Source organism: Eurosta solidaginis, chromosome 5 (assembly GCF_040869045.1).
Source record: "Eurosta solidaginis isolate ZX-2024a chromosome 5, ASM4086904v1, whole genome shotgun sequence".
Lineage (NCBI taxonomy): Eukaryota > Metazoa > Arthropoda > Insecta > Diptera > Tephritidae > Eurosta > Eurosta solidaginis.
The window spans coordinates 66,336,979-66,354,966 of NC_090323.1; the positions used below are offsets into that span (position 1 = coordinate 66,336,979).

General features: G+C 37.7%; 1 protein-coding gene across 14 annotated transcripts in view; it reads left to right on the forward strand.

Annotated features, from left to right (window-relative positions):
* The window catches only part of gogo (golden goal), a 595,526-nt gene extending 577,848 nt beyond the window's left edge, over positions 1–17,678 (forward strand). For all 14 annotated transcript variants that reach the window (XM_067791434.1, XM_067791433.1, XM_067791431.1 and 11 more), the window contains 3 exons: positions 11,109–11,415; positions 11,491–11,887; positions 11,987–17,678. In XM_067791434.1, coding sequence (XP_067647535.1) covers positions 11,109–11,415; positions 11,491–11,887; positions 11,987–13,060 — 1,778 coding nt within the window. In that variant the 3' untranslated portion in view covers positions 13,061–17,678. The remainder of the gene's footprint in view (positions 1–11,108; positions 11,416–11,490; positions 11,888–11,986) is intronic.
* Positions 17,679–17,988: the final 310 nt, after the last annotated feature.

The following is a 17,988-nucleotide window of genomic DNA, read 5'->3' on the forward strand; positions in this document are numbered from 1 at the left end:
GTTCCGTAATTATATGTGTTATGATCGGTCGTTTCGAAAAAGGCACGCGATACGGTTTCAGCTGAATTGGCTGATCACTATTCAATTGAATTTTCATTTTCGATAGCCCGCACTTTCCAAGATTTTTAATGTTATTGGCAAAAAGTCCACGAAATTCGCACATTAACGATTCGAATTGATTTCTTTGGTTTTCGGTTAAATCTTGTGGTTCACTTATATCTCGAATTTGTTCGACACGGCAATCTACATTTTCTATTATAAATCGTTTGTTAGAACTACAAATAACATCCTTTCCAAGGAGTACGTTTTCAGATATTAGCTCGTCGTTAACAACAACCATATCGGTTTCAAATTTTTCATTATCAATCACAAGTATTGCGTTAATTTTACGGGTCAAAACGTATTCCGCACCACCAAAACCTCTTAGCAGTGTTATTTCTGGTTTATACTTTGCTATTTGTTCGGAAAATGTTTTGCGCACAAGAGTACGGGTACTACCCGGGTCAACGAAAGCTTTTGTATCATTTCCGTTTACATAGATTTTCTTAATAATGCCGTCATCGCGATTTGCGTAATTTTTGACCTCATTTAATTCGCGAATTTTATTAACACTCATTTTTTTTAGAGTAGGGCATTCGTCACTTTTATGTGTGGTACGCTGGCAATTCGTGCACCTCGACTTCTTCTCTGGCTCGGGACATTTAATAGCGAAATGCCCTAATAAACACTTTGAGTTGCTAATTGTACGTGTTTGGTTGGACTTTGGAGGAACTTGTGATGGTTTGACATTTGTTATTACCGGCTTTGTCACGTTTGGTACGAATTTTGATTTTTGAGCACTATGGCTGATATCATTATATACGTTGTAATTCATTATATCTCTTATCAATTCTTGAAAATTTTTGTATTCGTTTGAGATTTTCCGTTTAAGGTCATTATCATTTATTCCGTTTATTATATGTCGCGCAATACTGGTTTCCGATAAACCACCTTTGTTACCGAGCGCCAGCATTTTATAAAAATATTCGACCGGTGATTCGTTTTGTTCGCGTTTCAAACGAGAGAGTTTAATATGAATATCCGCTTCATTAGTTAAACACGGAAAGTCATGCAAAAATTTGTTTACAAATTGTGCCCAATTAACGAAAGCACATTGTTGTGAATCGATCCACAATTTTGCTGATCCACGCATCTTTTGTTGTACTGCGAAAATTATTGTACTTTCATGCCATTCGTAGGCATTTTTCAACATTTCAACACGCTTTATAAATTGAACCGAATTTAATGACGTTTCGCTCGTTGGGTTATACTCCGGCAATAATTCTACTATGTCTTTAATATTATAATACGGCGAATTCGAATAACCATTGCTTAATGGGAATGGTGCGCTTGTTTGAATTACAACATTTCTCATTGGAATTTGATGCAGTGGCGCAGTAGCGAACCGCTCGGCGCTCTGCCACTGTGGCATCAAATTCGCTCGTGTAGGCGATGTTGTTGCAAAATGTTGAACGTTCGAAGTAGACGTTGTTGTTGCAGCGAACTGTTGAAGGTTAGAAGCAGACGTATATATTGTTGCCATCGGCGACGACGACAACGTTGATTGAAAATTGTGTGCACTCCTACTATATCTCGTATTAGTATTTTGGTTTGGATTTGTTTGCGCACTTATTAACTGTTGTATTTCTTTTTCGAAGGCAGATAAACGTTGCACCATCGTAGTTTGCTCATCTCCTCCACTATCACTCGCGGTATCGACATTATTTTGCAACCGTTGAAGAAGTTGGATTTTCGTGCCAGACGTAGGCAACCCAGCATTCTTACATCGCTTCTTTAACTCTTTTAACGTGAGATTCGTTTGCGACATTTTATTAGTTTTGTTTTGATCATTTTTCTTGTTCTAATTGGAACACGCCGATACTTGGATATTAACGTGCGAAAGAGATGGCTTTTGTGTTATCGTAGAATAGTGATTTCGTTTGTTTTCGTTTTCTCTTTGATCGATTTTTCGTTTTGGATTTACCGGCAATTAAACACGAGCACGATTATAAGTTTTACGCGAGAAAGAGATACATAAACATCTCCTCGATCGAATTTGTACGGCAATGATTTGTTTCGTTTGTTGAAATTGAAATTCAATTCGGGGGAGCCTGAAATCCCTAGAGGGCGCGTCCCCATGAGGCGGATAGGGGAATGCCTCCCAGATATGGGTGGTAGGAGAGAAATCAAATATCTCCCGCGGACCACACAGGCCGCAGAAGGACACTTCGTTAATAAACCAAAGTACAAAAAAAAAAAAAAAAAAAAAAAAATCCTGTCGCCTCCTTGGGAGCCGAGTAGCCGGCAGGTGGGCGTCTGTTCTCCATGTAAGGAGCGGCCTGCTTCGAACAATCTGTGAACTCATCACTCGCTGATTGAAATTTAAATAATATTCTAGCATGGATCAAAACGATAACGGAAACTATTCTCCACGGGGTAACCAGCATTTGCGACAAAATCCCTCTGATTCGGCAGCTGGCACATCGGATGTGGAGGTGCCAAATTCACGCTTTAATATTAGGATGAATGAAACTGAAACGACCGACCAAGATCATATTCCTGAAAGTAACAAACATCACAGAATCGGCATGAAGCATAAAACACAAATATGTACATGGAATGTACGAACTCTCTATGAGAGTGGTAAGCTTGAACAGCTACGGAGGGAAATACACCGATACAAAATAGACATATTAGCCATACAAGAGTGCAGATGGACAGGATATGGCCGAATAAATGACCAAGGAACAACGTTCCTATACTCGGGCCGAAATGAAGGAGAGAGTATTATTGAATGGGTTCCGATAAGCCCCAGAATTATTATACTTAAACTCCGCACTAGAGCAAGGAAACTAGTCATCATCAATGTTTATGGACCAACAGAAAGCCAAAATGACGAAATCAAAAACGAATTTTTCGATACGCTCAACAGCTGCGTAAATTCACACGTTAATCAAGGGGACATATGTGTTATTCTGGGCGACTTTAATGCTAAAGTTGGATCTGACAATGATGGTCTAGATATATACATGGGTAAACACAGCCCTGGTACCAGGCATGCTTAACGAACGAAACGATATCATTTCGTTACGATAATCAACGCTAATAAACGGAACGAAGTCACTTCGTTTCGTTTATTAACGTTAAGATCGTCAAATTAACGTGACTTCGATTTGTTGACTTCGTTTCGTTTATTAGCGTTGATTATCGTAACGAAATGATATCGTTTCGTTCGTTAAGCATGCCTGCCTGGTACCCGGAATGACAATGGTAGTAGGCTTATAGAATTTTGTTGTGAAAACGGTCTGGTGATCGGTGGAAGCTTATTCCCACATAAATTAGTCCACAAAACAACATGGACGTCTCCGGATCAACGCACTAATAACCAAATTGATCACGTATTAATAAACAGCAGATGGAGGTCATCCTTGCTAGATGTGCGCGTTAAAAGAGGAGCAGATATTGGTAGCGATCACTACCTTGTAGCTGGTAGTTTCAGATTTAAGGTAGCCGCAGTACAGAAAAACCTTCCAAAAATTAGCAAGAAAATTGATATTGAGAAACTAAAGCATGAAGAATATCAAAATGCCTTTAATGCCGCAGTACGCGAACGTGTTGAACAGGTAAACATGAGTGGTAGTACAGGTGACAGGCTAGACTCCGTTAATAATATCTACCAAGAACTTGGTAGCAGTATCCTTGGACACAAAAACAAAGCAAAGAAAGTATGGCTCACAAATAATACGTGGACACTTATTGAACAGCGGCGGAAAATTAAAGAATCGCTTCTCAGACGGACGAACAACAATGACACGGAGGAAGCAAGGCAGTTATCCGCAAGGTATAAAGAAAAATGCAAGCAAATTAAGAAGTCTGCTAGAAAAGACAAGAGGGAATGGGCTGACACATTAGCAAGTCGAGCTGAAACGGCAGCCAGATTAAATAATATGAGGGAACTCTATGAGATTAGTAGGGAACTCACCGGAAAATACAGGAGTGGTCAAAAACCAGTAAAAGACTTAAACGGAAATCTTATTACTGAAAGCGAACAACAAATGAGTGTATGGGTGGAACACTTCAAGAAAGTATTAAATAATCCTGTAGGTGAAGCGACCTTAAATTCCAACACTATTGCTGCAAACTACAACAGCCAACCCCACTTCAATGGGGTAAACAGCGCGCCCCCTACGAAAAATGAAATAATTTCAGCAATCAAGTCCTTAAAAAAGGGCAAGGCCCCAGGAACTGATGACATATATGCTGAATACCTCATAGCAGATCCAGATACCGCAGCTGAAACCTTACTTCCAATCTTCCGTCAGGTATGGGAAGAAGAATCCTACCCTCGTCAGTGGAATGAAGGCATACTTGTAAAAGTCGCAAAAAAGGGAGATACCTCTGATTGTAACAACTACAGAGGTATCACCTTACTCTCGATTCCTAGCAAAGTGTTCTCCACGATCTTACTGTCCCGAATTCAAGAGGCGGTGTATGGAACTCTAAGAGAAAATCAGTTTGGTTTTAGACTAAACCGATCCTGTGTTGATCTAATAAATACCGTCCGAATCATTGTTGAACAATGCTGTGAATACAGAACATCAGCTTATTTACTTTTTATCGACTTTAAAAAGGCTTTTGATAGTCTCGACAGGAAATATATTTGGGAAATACTACGAAAACGAGGGATGCCCAATAAAATAATCAACATTATAAAGGCAATGTATGCCGAATTTAAGTGCCGGGTCAGTCACGATGGGCGCCTCTCAGAACCCTTCGAAATTAAAAGCGGGGTGCGACAGGGATGCATACTCTCGCCGCTATTGTTTATCTTGGCATTAGACGAGATTATGAGGAACGCAGAAAATGGTGGACACGGTTTACAGTGGACGCCTTTCACTCAACTAGGGGATTTAGAATATGCAGACGATGTCTGTCTGCTAAGCCACAGAAGTACTGACCTTCAACACAATTTAGAAGCTGTCAACACACATGCAATGGAGGCCGGACTAAGCATCAATACAGCGAAAACCAAAGTCATAAGATGCGGCTATAGTATTTCATCAAGGCCATTGACGCTTACGGTTGACGAAAATGAAATCGAAGGTGTAGAGTCCGTTGTTTATCTTGGTAGTATTGTCTCAAATAAGAGCGGTGCAGATGAGGACGTTCAGTCTCGCATAAACAAAGCAAGAATGGTTTTTGGGCAACTGGCAAACGTGTGGAGGTCCAGCCAAATATCTTTAAAAACGAAGCTTCGACTGTTTAATTCGAATGTTAAATCAGTACTGTTTTATGCTTGCGAGACGTGGAAAAGCTCAACTTCAATTCAGAAACGTCTACAAGTTTTTATTAATAAATGTCTGCGCCGAATCCTGAAAATTCGATGGCCGGAAAGAATTTCAAATGACGACTTATGGTCTAGAACAAATCAACCTAAGGCTACCACAGAAATAACCAAGCGTAAATGGTCGTGGATTGGTCACACTCTCAGAAGACCTCCAGTAAATATAGCCAGACAAGCATTGCGATGGAATCCAAAAGGAAGCCGACGACCTGGTGCACCTGCGAAAACTTGGCGCAGAACTGTGGATAAAGAACTCGAAGACGCAGGATATACGTGGAATGACATCACAAGAACTGCACCTAACAGAATAAGATTTAAGTCGGTGGTCGAGGCCCTATGCTCCAATAGGAGTTGAGGAGGATGATGATGATGATGAACGTATACATACATATATTGCGTGTCCCTGTGACGTCACAAATAAGATGTAAAACTACAAAGCTGCCATTTAAAATGTCAGCCGTTTAGCTTAGCGACAAATCGTATGTCGCTGGAGCCCCAATTTTCACAGAAGTTAGGTTATATTGAATCTCAATCGTATTCGTAGAATATTAGATTTTTACATTTGATACAGCAACGTTTTTCTTTGCTGTTTTTCGTCAATGCACGCACTTTTTAATATATAAATTTCAGCTTTTAGCTTTTCCGAATTATTTCACGCAACATTTATGTAGGCGTTTAATTACTCTCACTTCTGAACTGACGCAGGATGGCATTTAATTTATACGTTCACAGAGTATTTTACCGTCGCTCTATTACTATGAGCGTTATTACTTACATGAGGACGTCCAAGTAACTTTAAATACACCGGATTTATATATATATAGAGATTATTATAATTAGAAAAGTAATATTGAAAATATAAGATTAAGTTAGTACAGAGTATATTTTTTGTAAAGTTCATGTAATGTTCTTTCTCGCGCCGCTCGTGTTCAACTATTGTTGTTCGTATATCTTCGTTCATATACCCACGCCAACAGGGTAGAGTGTTGTAGATATATGGAAAACGCAAGGATGTAATTATGTGGCGTGACAATATGAAAAAGTCACCCCGGTGACTCGTCGGCCGCACTAGGGTTAAAAGGAGCCAGACGCAAATCGGGAGAGAAGCTCGGCCGATTTATTTATTTTTTTTTTTTTGTTCAGCACAACACTTGTCAGCTTTAGTCAGAAAGTTTTAATTAAAGTTCAGGAAATTGAAATTTAAGCTCAGAATTTATATTTTTAGAGCAGAAATTTACAATCGAAGTTCACAAAATTCCAATTAAAGTTCGATATACACCGCGTCGGGCGATGACTACTTAAACTACAATGCCGGGCGAAATTGACGCTGTTTATTCAGAGTGGCCATTATTTAGAAATAAAGATGAAAACAATTAAAACTTTTTAAATTCTTTGCTTGACGGCTAAAACACGCCCAAAATGTTAAGAGCTGTGTTAATCCGGAGGGCGAACATTAATATTATAACCCTTTAATTTAAAAAATACAGTTTATGTGTATACGGCGCACGTTACGTACGTTTCCATAACCTTGGATGAGTTTAAATTTTTGACAGCGAACGTACCAGGTTAGTTGAAAACATTGATTGATAAAACGAAAATTTAGCAAATGTTTGTGCTAATTACCTTTTCGTTTTTAATAACATTAATCAAAAGTTGGCGGTTTATTAATAATGATACCGAAACACGTCTTTCGATATCCCTCCCAATTTTTCAACATGTTTTGGCAGTAAAAATCTTGTTTTTGGATATTATGTTTTCTTTTTGTATACTTAAAAAAATTGAACAGCAGCAACCCTTGGGATGTTTGTCGTCATCGCCCGGCGGCGTCGACGTCGCGTAAATTTCGCTGTTCGCTTTCACCTTCATGTAATTACGGGGATTCTATTTTTGACGAGGCGAAGTTCGTCGCATTTATTTCGTGGCGTCAGGGCATTTTGTTTCAAGCATAAAGTTCAATTGAAAATTCTGAACTTCAATTGCAACTTTATGTGGTGTCTTACGAAATAGCAATTTCCCCCCTTTGCACACCTTTTGAATGCGTTTTTGGCTGTTTCAGCCGTAGTCTAAAATAGTCGCTGCATTCGATTAGCACTAGTTCGGTGGTAGGCATTAAAGCTGTGTGTGAAAATGGTGCTTTGCGTGACTGTCTCCCATTTTCACTGCAGGGGTTCTAATCGTATGTGACTTCCTAATTTCCGTAATTTCAGCAGCTTAAAAATATCTTTTACACATACGCCTTTATTCACATATCTGCACATCAACATTTTTTTTTCAACTCTAATGTCGCTTTCACTCGTCCAATAAGTTTAATTTGTACTCTGGCTTACGTATTAGCTGACTGCTAAGATATTTTAGGATTTTACTATATTCCTATGACTTTCTTTTCGTATCTTAATGTAATATTACAATGGCTTAAGCAGCTATTATTAGCTTTTCTCATCGTTTACAACTACCTAAGATAAATACATATGTATGAATATTTCAAAAGATTTTCAGATAATGTCTTATACTATTTTCACACAGACGGCTTATTGAATAATAAAGGCAATTTTCTACATTAAGACGCTTATTGAGCTCAATCTTCCCTACAAAATTCGAATCTATTATTATTTCATTAGTAGCTAATCGAATTCCTATGAAGTCAAAAGCGCAATGCAACTCTGTTGGCAGCGTTTCGCTTCCGTTTCCCCTTCTTAGTTTTTGGTGTGTTCAGTGCTTAAAAATTTCATTTGTCAAAGCAAATGTCATTGTCTGCATGGCGCAACGATACAAGGTGGCCGCATCGAACAGCTGATTATAACATTTTTTTTTATTTGATTTGATACATCAACTACCGGTGCAGTACGATTTTGACATTTGTCCATCGAATTTACAAGTACATGGAATTTTTTTTGTTTGTAGGTATGTCACCATGCTCCCACCTTGTATCGTACCGCCATGATTGTCTGTCTCATCCTTCATACTAATCGAGCAGTTACTTCTGTGTGAAAGCAAAAAATTTACGATTTCATTAGCAGGTGAAATGAGATCATTAAGTTTCTGTGTGAAAACAGTATTAAACCTTATGCGGTAGTTACCCACCGACGTGTGCCGTACGTAAGGACGTTTGTCGTACGAAGCACGTTTGACCGAACTCTCAAGCTCGTAGGAATCAATGTATGCGTCTGTGTACATGTACATAACATATTTGTGTGTGTATTGTTTACAGATAAGCACTGTTGCCATTGACCATTTTGCATGTATGCTTATGGAAACATCAACTTTTTCCAATTTAATTTTTGATATTGTAAAAGGCCGGAATACATATTAAATAAGTATAAAGAGATTACATATTTATAATCAGCAGTTTTACATAATTATTTCGAATTATTTTCACAATTTTTCAAACTTTAATTAGGTGTTTTTGCATAAAATTGAAAACGGTCAAAAATTAGCGCACAAAAGTTTACTAGGCAACTCTGTCTAGTGAGAGAGCGATCAGCTGACACGTTCTTACGGAAAAAAATCAAAATTGTTTTGATTTCTACGTTCCGGGCTACGTACGTACGGGCGTTGCACGTCGGTGAGTTTTCGTTTACATCGTGCACTCATAAGATAGGTCGTGTCAGCTGACACGTTTTTGGTACGTACGTTCGTGAGTAAAGCGGCAATTACCCACCGACGTGTGCCGTACGTACGGACGTTTGTCGTACGAAACACGTTTGACCGAACCCTCAAGCCCGTAGGAATCAATGTGTGCGTCTGTGTACATGTACATAACATATTTGTGTGTGTATTGTTTACAGATAAGCACTGTTGCCATTGACCATTTTGCATGCATGCTTATGGAAACATCAACTTTTTCCAATTTAATTTTTGATGTTGCAAAAGGCTGGAATTAATATTAGATAAATATAAATAGATTACATATTTATAATCTGCACTTTTACGAAATTATTTCGAATTATTTTCACAATTTTTCAAACTTTAATTAGGTGTTTTTGCATAAAACTGCAAACGGTCAAAAATTATCGCACAAAAGTTTACTAGGCAACTCTGTCTAGTGAGATAGCGATCAGCTGACACGTTCTTACGGAAAAAATCCAAATTGTTTTGATTTCTACGTTCCGGGCTACGTACGTGCGGGCGTTGCACGTCGGTGAGTTTTCGTTTACATTGCACACTCATAAAGGGCGAATTAATGGTGACTTATAACCATAAAGCCATAACCAGATAAATCAGCTGATCGAACCTACCTTATGAAAAGGAATGTAATCGATTAATGGTGCCATACCATAACGCTAACGCCATAGCCAATCAATTGGTTTTTGGTTTCTCGCCATATCCATAAACTAAAAATATTTGAGTTGGTGAATTTAATAACTTTTTTTAGATTTTCTTCATTGTTTTGGATACGTTATGACTAAGATACTTATTTTTTGTGGAATATGTTTGTAATTTTTTGCGTTTTCATCATTTTTATGAAATTTTCACGATTTTTAGGTTAAGGCACCATTAGTCGATCACATTGAGATGGTTATGGATATGGGTATGGTTACGACTATGGCGTTAGGGTTAAGGAAGTTTAATTTGGCTTTAAGATAGGTCGTGTCAGCTGACACGTTTTTGGTACGTACGTTCGTGAGTAACCATTGTACAGGTCTACAAGTAGGATATGTAGCAGCACGCACATACACAGCCACGCTCATCTGATAAAATGCTTGTTCTTGTTCGTTTTTTTTGTGGATGCTATTTGGCACTGTTGTACTTCTTAGGACCAAACAAAGTTTAGTAGCTGCTATCGAAAACTGCTTAAAATTTTTTTTTCTTATATTACAAAGAAATATACTTATTTACTTTCAAACGAGCACTTAATTACATCTCTCTTTAATAACTATATTTCGGACAATTTTAATTAACAAATTGTGATACTTTTTTACGGGGACGATTGCTAAAACACGACCAAAACCGTCGGGGGAGGTATTAACAGACGCGTTTTTGCCTCGCTTCCAATAATTCGAATACTTTTTCTCTTCGGACTATTGACAACAGGACAAAACGCGTCTATTCATTTTTCTTTCCGCTTTTTTGGACGGGTTATTGCAGTCGACCTCGGTTTCAAACTGTTTTTCGCGGAGAACTTTTGAACGGGTAGAAAAACTTAACTCCCGTGTTTGTATTCTTAATACTGAAATAACTACGCGTCCTCAGATACCCCAATTGAAGACTTTTTTATAATTTTCTGAAGGACCCACATGGGTGCACTTAAAATTTCCTACTAAATTCGTTAAAAGAAATTTACCATCACAGCAACCCATATCTGATATTCCGATCCCTTTTTTGCTTCCCTGTGTCGCTTTCGACGAAGCAACCCAGGTAATTTTGACACTTCCTTCAGTGTCAAAACTCATGTTCCACGCAGGTTCCATTGGGTTCCACGCTAGTTTGACACTGACCGAAGTGTCAAACTGCCGTGTGTTAGAAAGGGAAAGAAATTGTTTCCCTCTCATACATATCATACTTGTAAACCTGTACAATGGTGAGTAACTGCCGCATAATGCGGCAGTTAAACTGCGAAAGGTAAATTTCACTTTGGAAAACTTGTCGTCTTTCTTGAATGTTCTTGAGTGGCATTTGCGCTTAAGGCTACTGGCTGTATACCTAAATAAAAGAAAAGTAATAAAGGACGAACTAAAGCATTTTTATTGCACTCTATTTTATCTCCTTTTTTTAACACATACTTTAGGCGCACAATATGTTGTCCGTTATCGCAAGTATCATTTGGCAGTAGCCCGCCGCCGTGATGAGGGCTCCCGTTTGCATACACCACGCGCATCCATGAGCTCTTTGCATGGTCCGCCATCACGCGCCATTTCAACTACTACATTACTATCGGAGGTCATTTATTTGGTAAAAATGCGGCCGAAACATCAGTTACGTCACTCCATATTGCGGGAGAGTATAGATGCTGAGAATTTGGCACGGGAAACAGATTTTAATGACCCCGAAGAAGAAGAAGAAGATGCACAAACGACGACACGCATGGTAAAATGGTGAGTGTTGGGCACACGAAAAAAAATTATAAAAGTCAAATGTTTTTTCTTTTTGCATTCATTTATTTTCTGCAGCGACGAGGAACGTGGCAGCAAAGATTCTGTTGTCACTTTGCGCAACGAAATTTGTAAGTCGCCTGAGTCAGTTAGCGGCCTTAGCCGTTCGCCTTCGTTGGATAAGGCTGTTGGCTCAACCACAGCTGCTGGTGAGACGAGTGGAATTTATAGTGGTACATTGACACGCAAGAACAGCGGCAAAGATACTGAATCGATTATTTCATCGGGCATGAGTTCGATATGCGCTAGTCCACCAATCACACACTCAAGCCGCTTCAATCGTTACGGCCCTTCGGGCACACTGATGCCGCTCTCAACACAACGCCTGGACGAGACACCGCTCAGCGATCGTGATTCGCTGCGTTCGTCATTACGTGAATACGTGGCACGTTGTGCGAGTGCATCGTTGACAAATGTGAGTTTTGAAAGCTAAAGGTTACCTGACTTCTTCATTTACATATATATTTATTTAGCACATCTTGACTCACATTGTGTAAATTTATTATATTTTCAGGGTTGTTATTCACCTGCAGCGAGCGTGGTCAGCACAGCAACAATACGTACCACAAATCCCAAGGAAAGTAAGGAGAAACAAAATCGTAAAAAGTTACTAGCACGTCCGGGCTCAGAGTTCTCGCTTGGAAATCAGGAGGAACTCGAACTTGACTATTACGATTACAATGTGATAAATGCTGGCGCTGCGCCAGGCTCTTATTTGGGTATGGACCCCGCGCAACTTATATGGGTACCACCGCTAGAGGTAATCTCAGATGTGGCTACATTGTGTGACGAAGATGATAAAACACCCGAGCCCACTGATGAGCCCAACGAGATTGAACCGCTGTATGAAGAAATCAAAATGCCACGATATGGTCATTATTTAAGTGCGCGCAGCAACACAGAATCGAGTACTAATACCACCAGCAATACAACACCCTCCTCAGACGAACTGTCACCTTTGAGTAGCAATCTCCAATCGAAGGCAACATCTCCTACAACTGAAATGAACGCTAAGAACAGTCGCATACTGCGAGCTAAAGCGGCAGGTGCTGGCAGCAAACAACCAACGCCATATTTTTCACGAAAGCAGCGTCGTCAAGTGAAACAACAATCGAAGTCAACGTCATCGTTGCGAAACGGAGATGATGATAACATTCCTTTGCATCGTTTAAGTGGTACAATATCTGCACGGAATATATGTAGGTCTCCAACAATTCAAGATGAGGACGCAGACTCAACGCATACCACACCATGCAGCTCACCCAAAATCCCCGATGCATTGGTCAATTCTATAACCGACTCCATGGCAGAGTCCATGACTGGTTCGTATGTAGAAAAGGAAACTGCGGTAGAGAAAGAAACTTCACAAAAATCGTGCATTGGTCTACTTAGTTTAGACGATATACAATTCGCCGATGAAAGCGAAAGCGATCACGATGTATCCAAGCAAAAAGGTGATGCGCTCAAAATGCGTCCAAGCAACGCGGCAGCGACGAAATTAAGGCGAATAAGTGTCGATAGTGCAATATTGGAAAAACGTGGTCTAGTCAAAGAGCCAAGCTCGTATCGAATCGAGACGAATGTATGAGTAATAAGTAATTGGAATTATTTTGTGGTGGCGTATGGGCGCGAAAGAGCTGAGCTCATAATGATGTGAGAGAGTGCATATAGATAGTGTTGTTCGGATACGAGTAAATACTAGTGAATACTCGAATACTTTTCTCAAGAACCGTAGGCACAGTATTAGTGTAACTCAGTCATCGCTTCTACCATTTTTGTTACTACTTATCTGAAAATATCTGACGCGTGTACTTTTCATCGATATCGACTTTTTATTTTTTAAATGAATACAGTTATCGAGTATAATCGGAACAGCACTACCTATAGACACTTATTATTTATAAGGATATAAGAAAAATGAGGCAGAACTTGGCCACAAATTGTTCCATTGGTTATAAATTAAAATTGTTTTTTGTACATACATGAGTATATAGATATTAAAACAAAACATTATAACATGTATTAAAGTACAGTGTTTTTAACTAAAAATAGTTGTGTAGGATGTGTTACGATTACGAAATATACAAAAAAACAAATCAAAATTGCAGTTGAATACGAATATATATGGCTATCAAGATATCTGTTATTTTAAAACAGTGCAAAATGGCGTATGCTAAGTAACAATACAGATCGTATCAAATACCTAAAATTAAACACGATTACATATGCATAAACACATATTGAAATAATTACAAAGTATATTAGCTATTAAATGTCTGGCAATTTACTACATGAAACGATAATTAAGACAAGAATAATCGTACCAACTGAAAACAAGATTCGATTGGACTAAATATCATTATAATAAACAATTTTAAGATAAATTCAAAATTAAACTTGAGGTAAAAAGTTCTGCAAGTTTGAACAACCGGCTTCGAAATATAAGTTCAAAAAACTAGCCATATTAATTACAAAACCTATCGAATTAGCAGAGCTGTAAAACTGTACAATCATTTGAAATTTTAAATCATCAATGCTGTTTCTTCAGTAATTCATTCCTTGTTAAGGAATGTGGCTTAAAAGTTAACCCATTCTTCATTCAGTAAAGGAAGAAAATACTGCACTCCTGAACTCATTCGAAGAAAGAATGAAGTAACTGAATGAAACACAAAATTGTTTCCAAACAGAATAAGCACTCACCTGAATGCAGCCTTTCCTGAGTGTGCACACACTTTTCTAGTACCAATTAATTATGAAAAATGTCGTACTAGCAAAAAACCCGCTCAAATATCATATTGTTGCATTTAATTAAAGATACTTTAAAATATCAACACACAAATTTAATTATTGACCGTGATGACCATTTTTTCGTTATTTAAATGGTAATAAAGCACAAAGAAGTATTTTTATTGAAATTGTCCTAAAAATTTAATAATAAAAAAGCAAATAACAAATATTTCAACATCCCTGTTCCGAAAATATTAATCGTTCTTAATAAGTGTTGCCAATGTGCCCTATAAAAGGTACTTCCATGAAAAATTACTAACCTACATTTGAATGTTTTTAATTGGTGATTAAACAGTTGAAGAAAAGGCTATTCATTATAAAAACTCTTAGTAGAAGTTCGTTCATACATTTTTCTTAGCGGTATATGGTCACATTCAGGGTCTATACTGTTTTTTGGGTTTGAAAATTGCAGTAGCTAAGAAAAATATTCTACTAAAAACAATAGTTTGTAGCCAATTAACATAGGCTCTATAGGTAGTTGGTGCTTTTTTGATAACAAAGGAAATTGACTTTGAATACAAAATCTGCTCAAGTAAGATAGAATTCAACCTTCCAAAGCAATTTCAATCTTTTACCAATGCCGTGCAAATAGACAGATAGACTAATGGTCCTTCTCAATCACTCGGGTCCAGCGTTTATATCCCGCCAAAGACTGTCAAAAGGTCAGCTGTAAAAAAAACTGTAGTCCGATGGAGCCACTCAATCTCTTTGTGGGGAGGGAAATTAATAACCTCTGAAGATTTTCTACCAATGAAAGAATCTTAATCGCTGTAGGACGATGCCATGGACATGGATATAATTTTATTGAAATTCTCCGAATTAAGAAGCTCCAACGAAATCGCCGGAAGACATATGTACTTTGATGAATTTAAATGACTTAAACTCTGCTTTTGTTGTTATATTATCGACAAAAAATATCCAAAATTTATTCTATTTGGTCACAGCACAATGTGTTCATTTACAAAATCCATTTTACAAAAATAGCAAAATAACTAGGATATATAGTAACATTTTGACATATAGCAAGAAAGCAATAGATTGTCTTTGCGAAGTTTCAGCAAAAAATCGACCATATCTTCATCTTTTTGGAATACTTTATATAATAAAGAGCCCTATGCTTTTATATAAGTAAGTTATCCGCGAGATATACCTAACAAGGAACCCGATCAACTCAAAAGAGCCAAAGAATTTTTTGATCATACACGATTAATGAAAGAAAAATCAACCCAATTAGAAAGTATACAAAATTTGCTATGAAGCCACTATTCCTTGCATGTCTTATCTTTGGACACCATGAAGATGATTTAAGACTTTCTAGTTTTATAAGAAACTACTTGAATAATTAGATGGGCTATTATTTCTATTGACCAGCGTTACGCCTTTTTTGCACCTAACTCCTAAATTGATTTAACATATAAATTCAAGTTTACATTCATTAAAGATTGGAAATGGTTCCTACATTCACATTCTATATTGAACTATATTTTACAATTCAATAACACACACTTTGGTTTTGAGTTAAAGTATTTTAAGCCATTCAGGAATGGAGATTTATAATATGCAACCAAAAAATCACAATTTTTAAAATAATAATGAGAGAATGCACACTCAATTTATTCAATCTTTTTACAGCTCTGCGAATTAGTTACCTTTTGCCGAAAGATATACAATTATATGAATGTTGATGGCAGGGCTCAAACAAAATCCAATTCGAGTATTTTATTTTATTAATTCTTTGAATTTGTATCTTTTTTTATACTCAGTTGAGCAGAGCTCACAGAGTATATTAACTTTGATTGGATAACGGTTGGTTGTACAGGTATAAAGGAATCGAGATGGATATAGACTTCCATATATCAAAATCATCAGTATCGAAAAAAAATTCGATTGAGCCATGTCCGTCCGTCCGTCCGTCCGTCTGTCCGTTAACACGATAACTTGAGTAAATTTTGAGGTATCTTGATGAAATTTGGTATGTAGGTTCCTGGGCACTTATCTCAGATCGCTATTTAAAATGAACGATATCGGACAATAACCACGCCCACTTTTTCGATATCGAAAATTTCGAAAAATAGAAAAAGTGCGATAATTCATTACCAAATACGGATTAAGCGATGAAATTTGGTAAGTTAGTTGAACTTATGACGCAGAATAGAAAAAAAGTAAAATTTTGGACAATGGGCGTGGCACCGCCCACTTTTAAAAGAAGGTAATTTAGAAGTTTTGCAAGCTGTTATTTGGTAGTCGTTGAAGATATCATGATGAAATTTGGCACGAACGTTACTCTTATTACTATATGTCTGCTTACTAAAAATTAGCAAAATCGGAGAACGACCACGCCCACTTTTAAAAAAAATTTTTTTTTTTTAATTCAAATTAAAAAAAAAAAGTTAATATCTTTACAGTATATAAGTAAATTATGCCAATATTCAACTCCAGTAATGATATGGTGCAACAAAATACGAAAATAAAAGAAATTTTCAAAATGGGCGTGGCTCCGCCCTTTTTCATTTAATTTGTCTAGGATACTTTTAATGCCATAAGTCGAACAAAAATTTTCCAATCCTTGTGAAATTTGGTAGAGGCTTAGATTCTAGGACGATAACTGTTTTCTGTGAAAAAGGGCGAAATCGGTTGAAGCCGCGCCCAGTTTTTATACACAGTCGACCGTCTGTCATTCCGCTCGGCCTTTAACACGATAACTTGAGCAAAAATCGATATATCTTTACTAAACTCAGTTCACGTATTTATCTGAACTCACTTTGTATTGGTGTAAAAAATGGTCGAAATCCGACTATGACCACGCCCACTTTTTCGATATCGAATATTACGAAAAATTAAAAAAATGCCATAATTATATACCAAATACGAAAAAAGGGATGAAACATGGTAATTGTATTGGTGTATTGACGCAAAATATAACTCTAGAAAAAAACTTGGTAAAATGGGTGTGACACCTACCATATTAAGTAGAAGAAAATGAAAAAGTTTTGCAGGGCGAAATCAAAAGCCCTTGGAATCTTGGAAAGAATACTGTTCGTGGTATTACATATATAAATAAATTAGCGGTACCCGACAGATGAAGTTCTGGATCACCCTGGTCCACATTTTGGTCGATATCTCGAAAACGCCTTCACATATACAACTAAGGGCCACTCCCTTTTAAAACCCTCATTAATACCTTTAATTTGATACCCATATCGCACAAACACATTCTAGAGTCACCCTGGTCCACGTTTATGGCGATATCTCGAAAGGCGTCCACATATAGAACTAAGGCCCACTCCTTTTAAAATACTCATTAACACCTTTCATTTGATACCCATATCGTACAAAAAAAATCTAGAGTCACCCCTAGCCCACCTTTATGGCGATATCTCGAAAAGGCATCCACCTATGGAACTAAGGCCCACTCCCTTTTAAAATACTCATTAACGGCTTTCATTTGATACCCATATCGTACAAACAAATTCTAGAGTCACCCCTGGTCCACCTTTATGGCGATATCTCGAAAAGGCGTCCACCTATACCTACGCCCTTTTAAAATACTCATTAACGCCTTTCATTTGACACCCATATTGTACAAACGCATTCTAGAGTCACCCCTGATCCACGTTTATGGCGATATCCCGAAAAGGCGTCCACCCATAGAACTAAGGCCCACTCCCTTTTAAAACACTTATTAACACCTTTCGTTTGATACCCATATTGTACAAACGCATTCTAGAG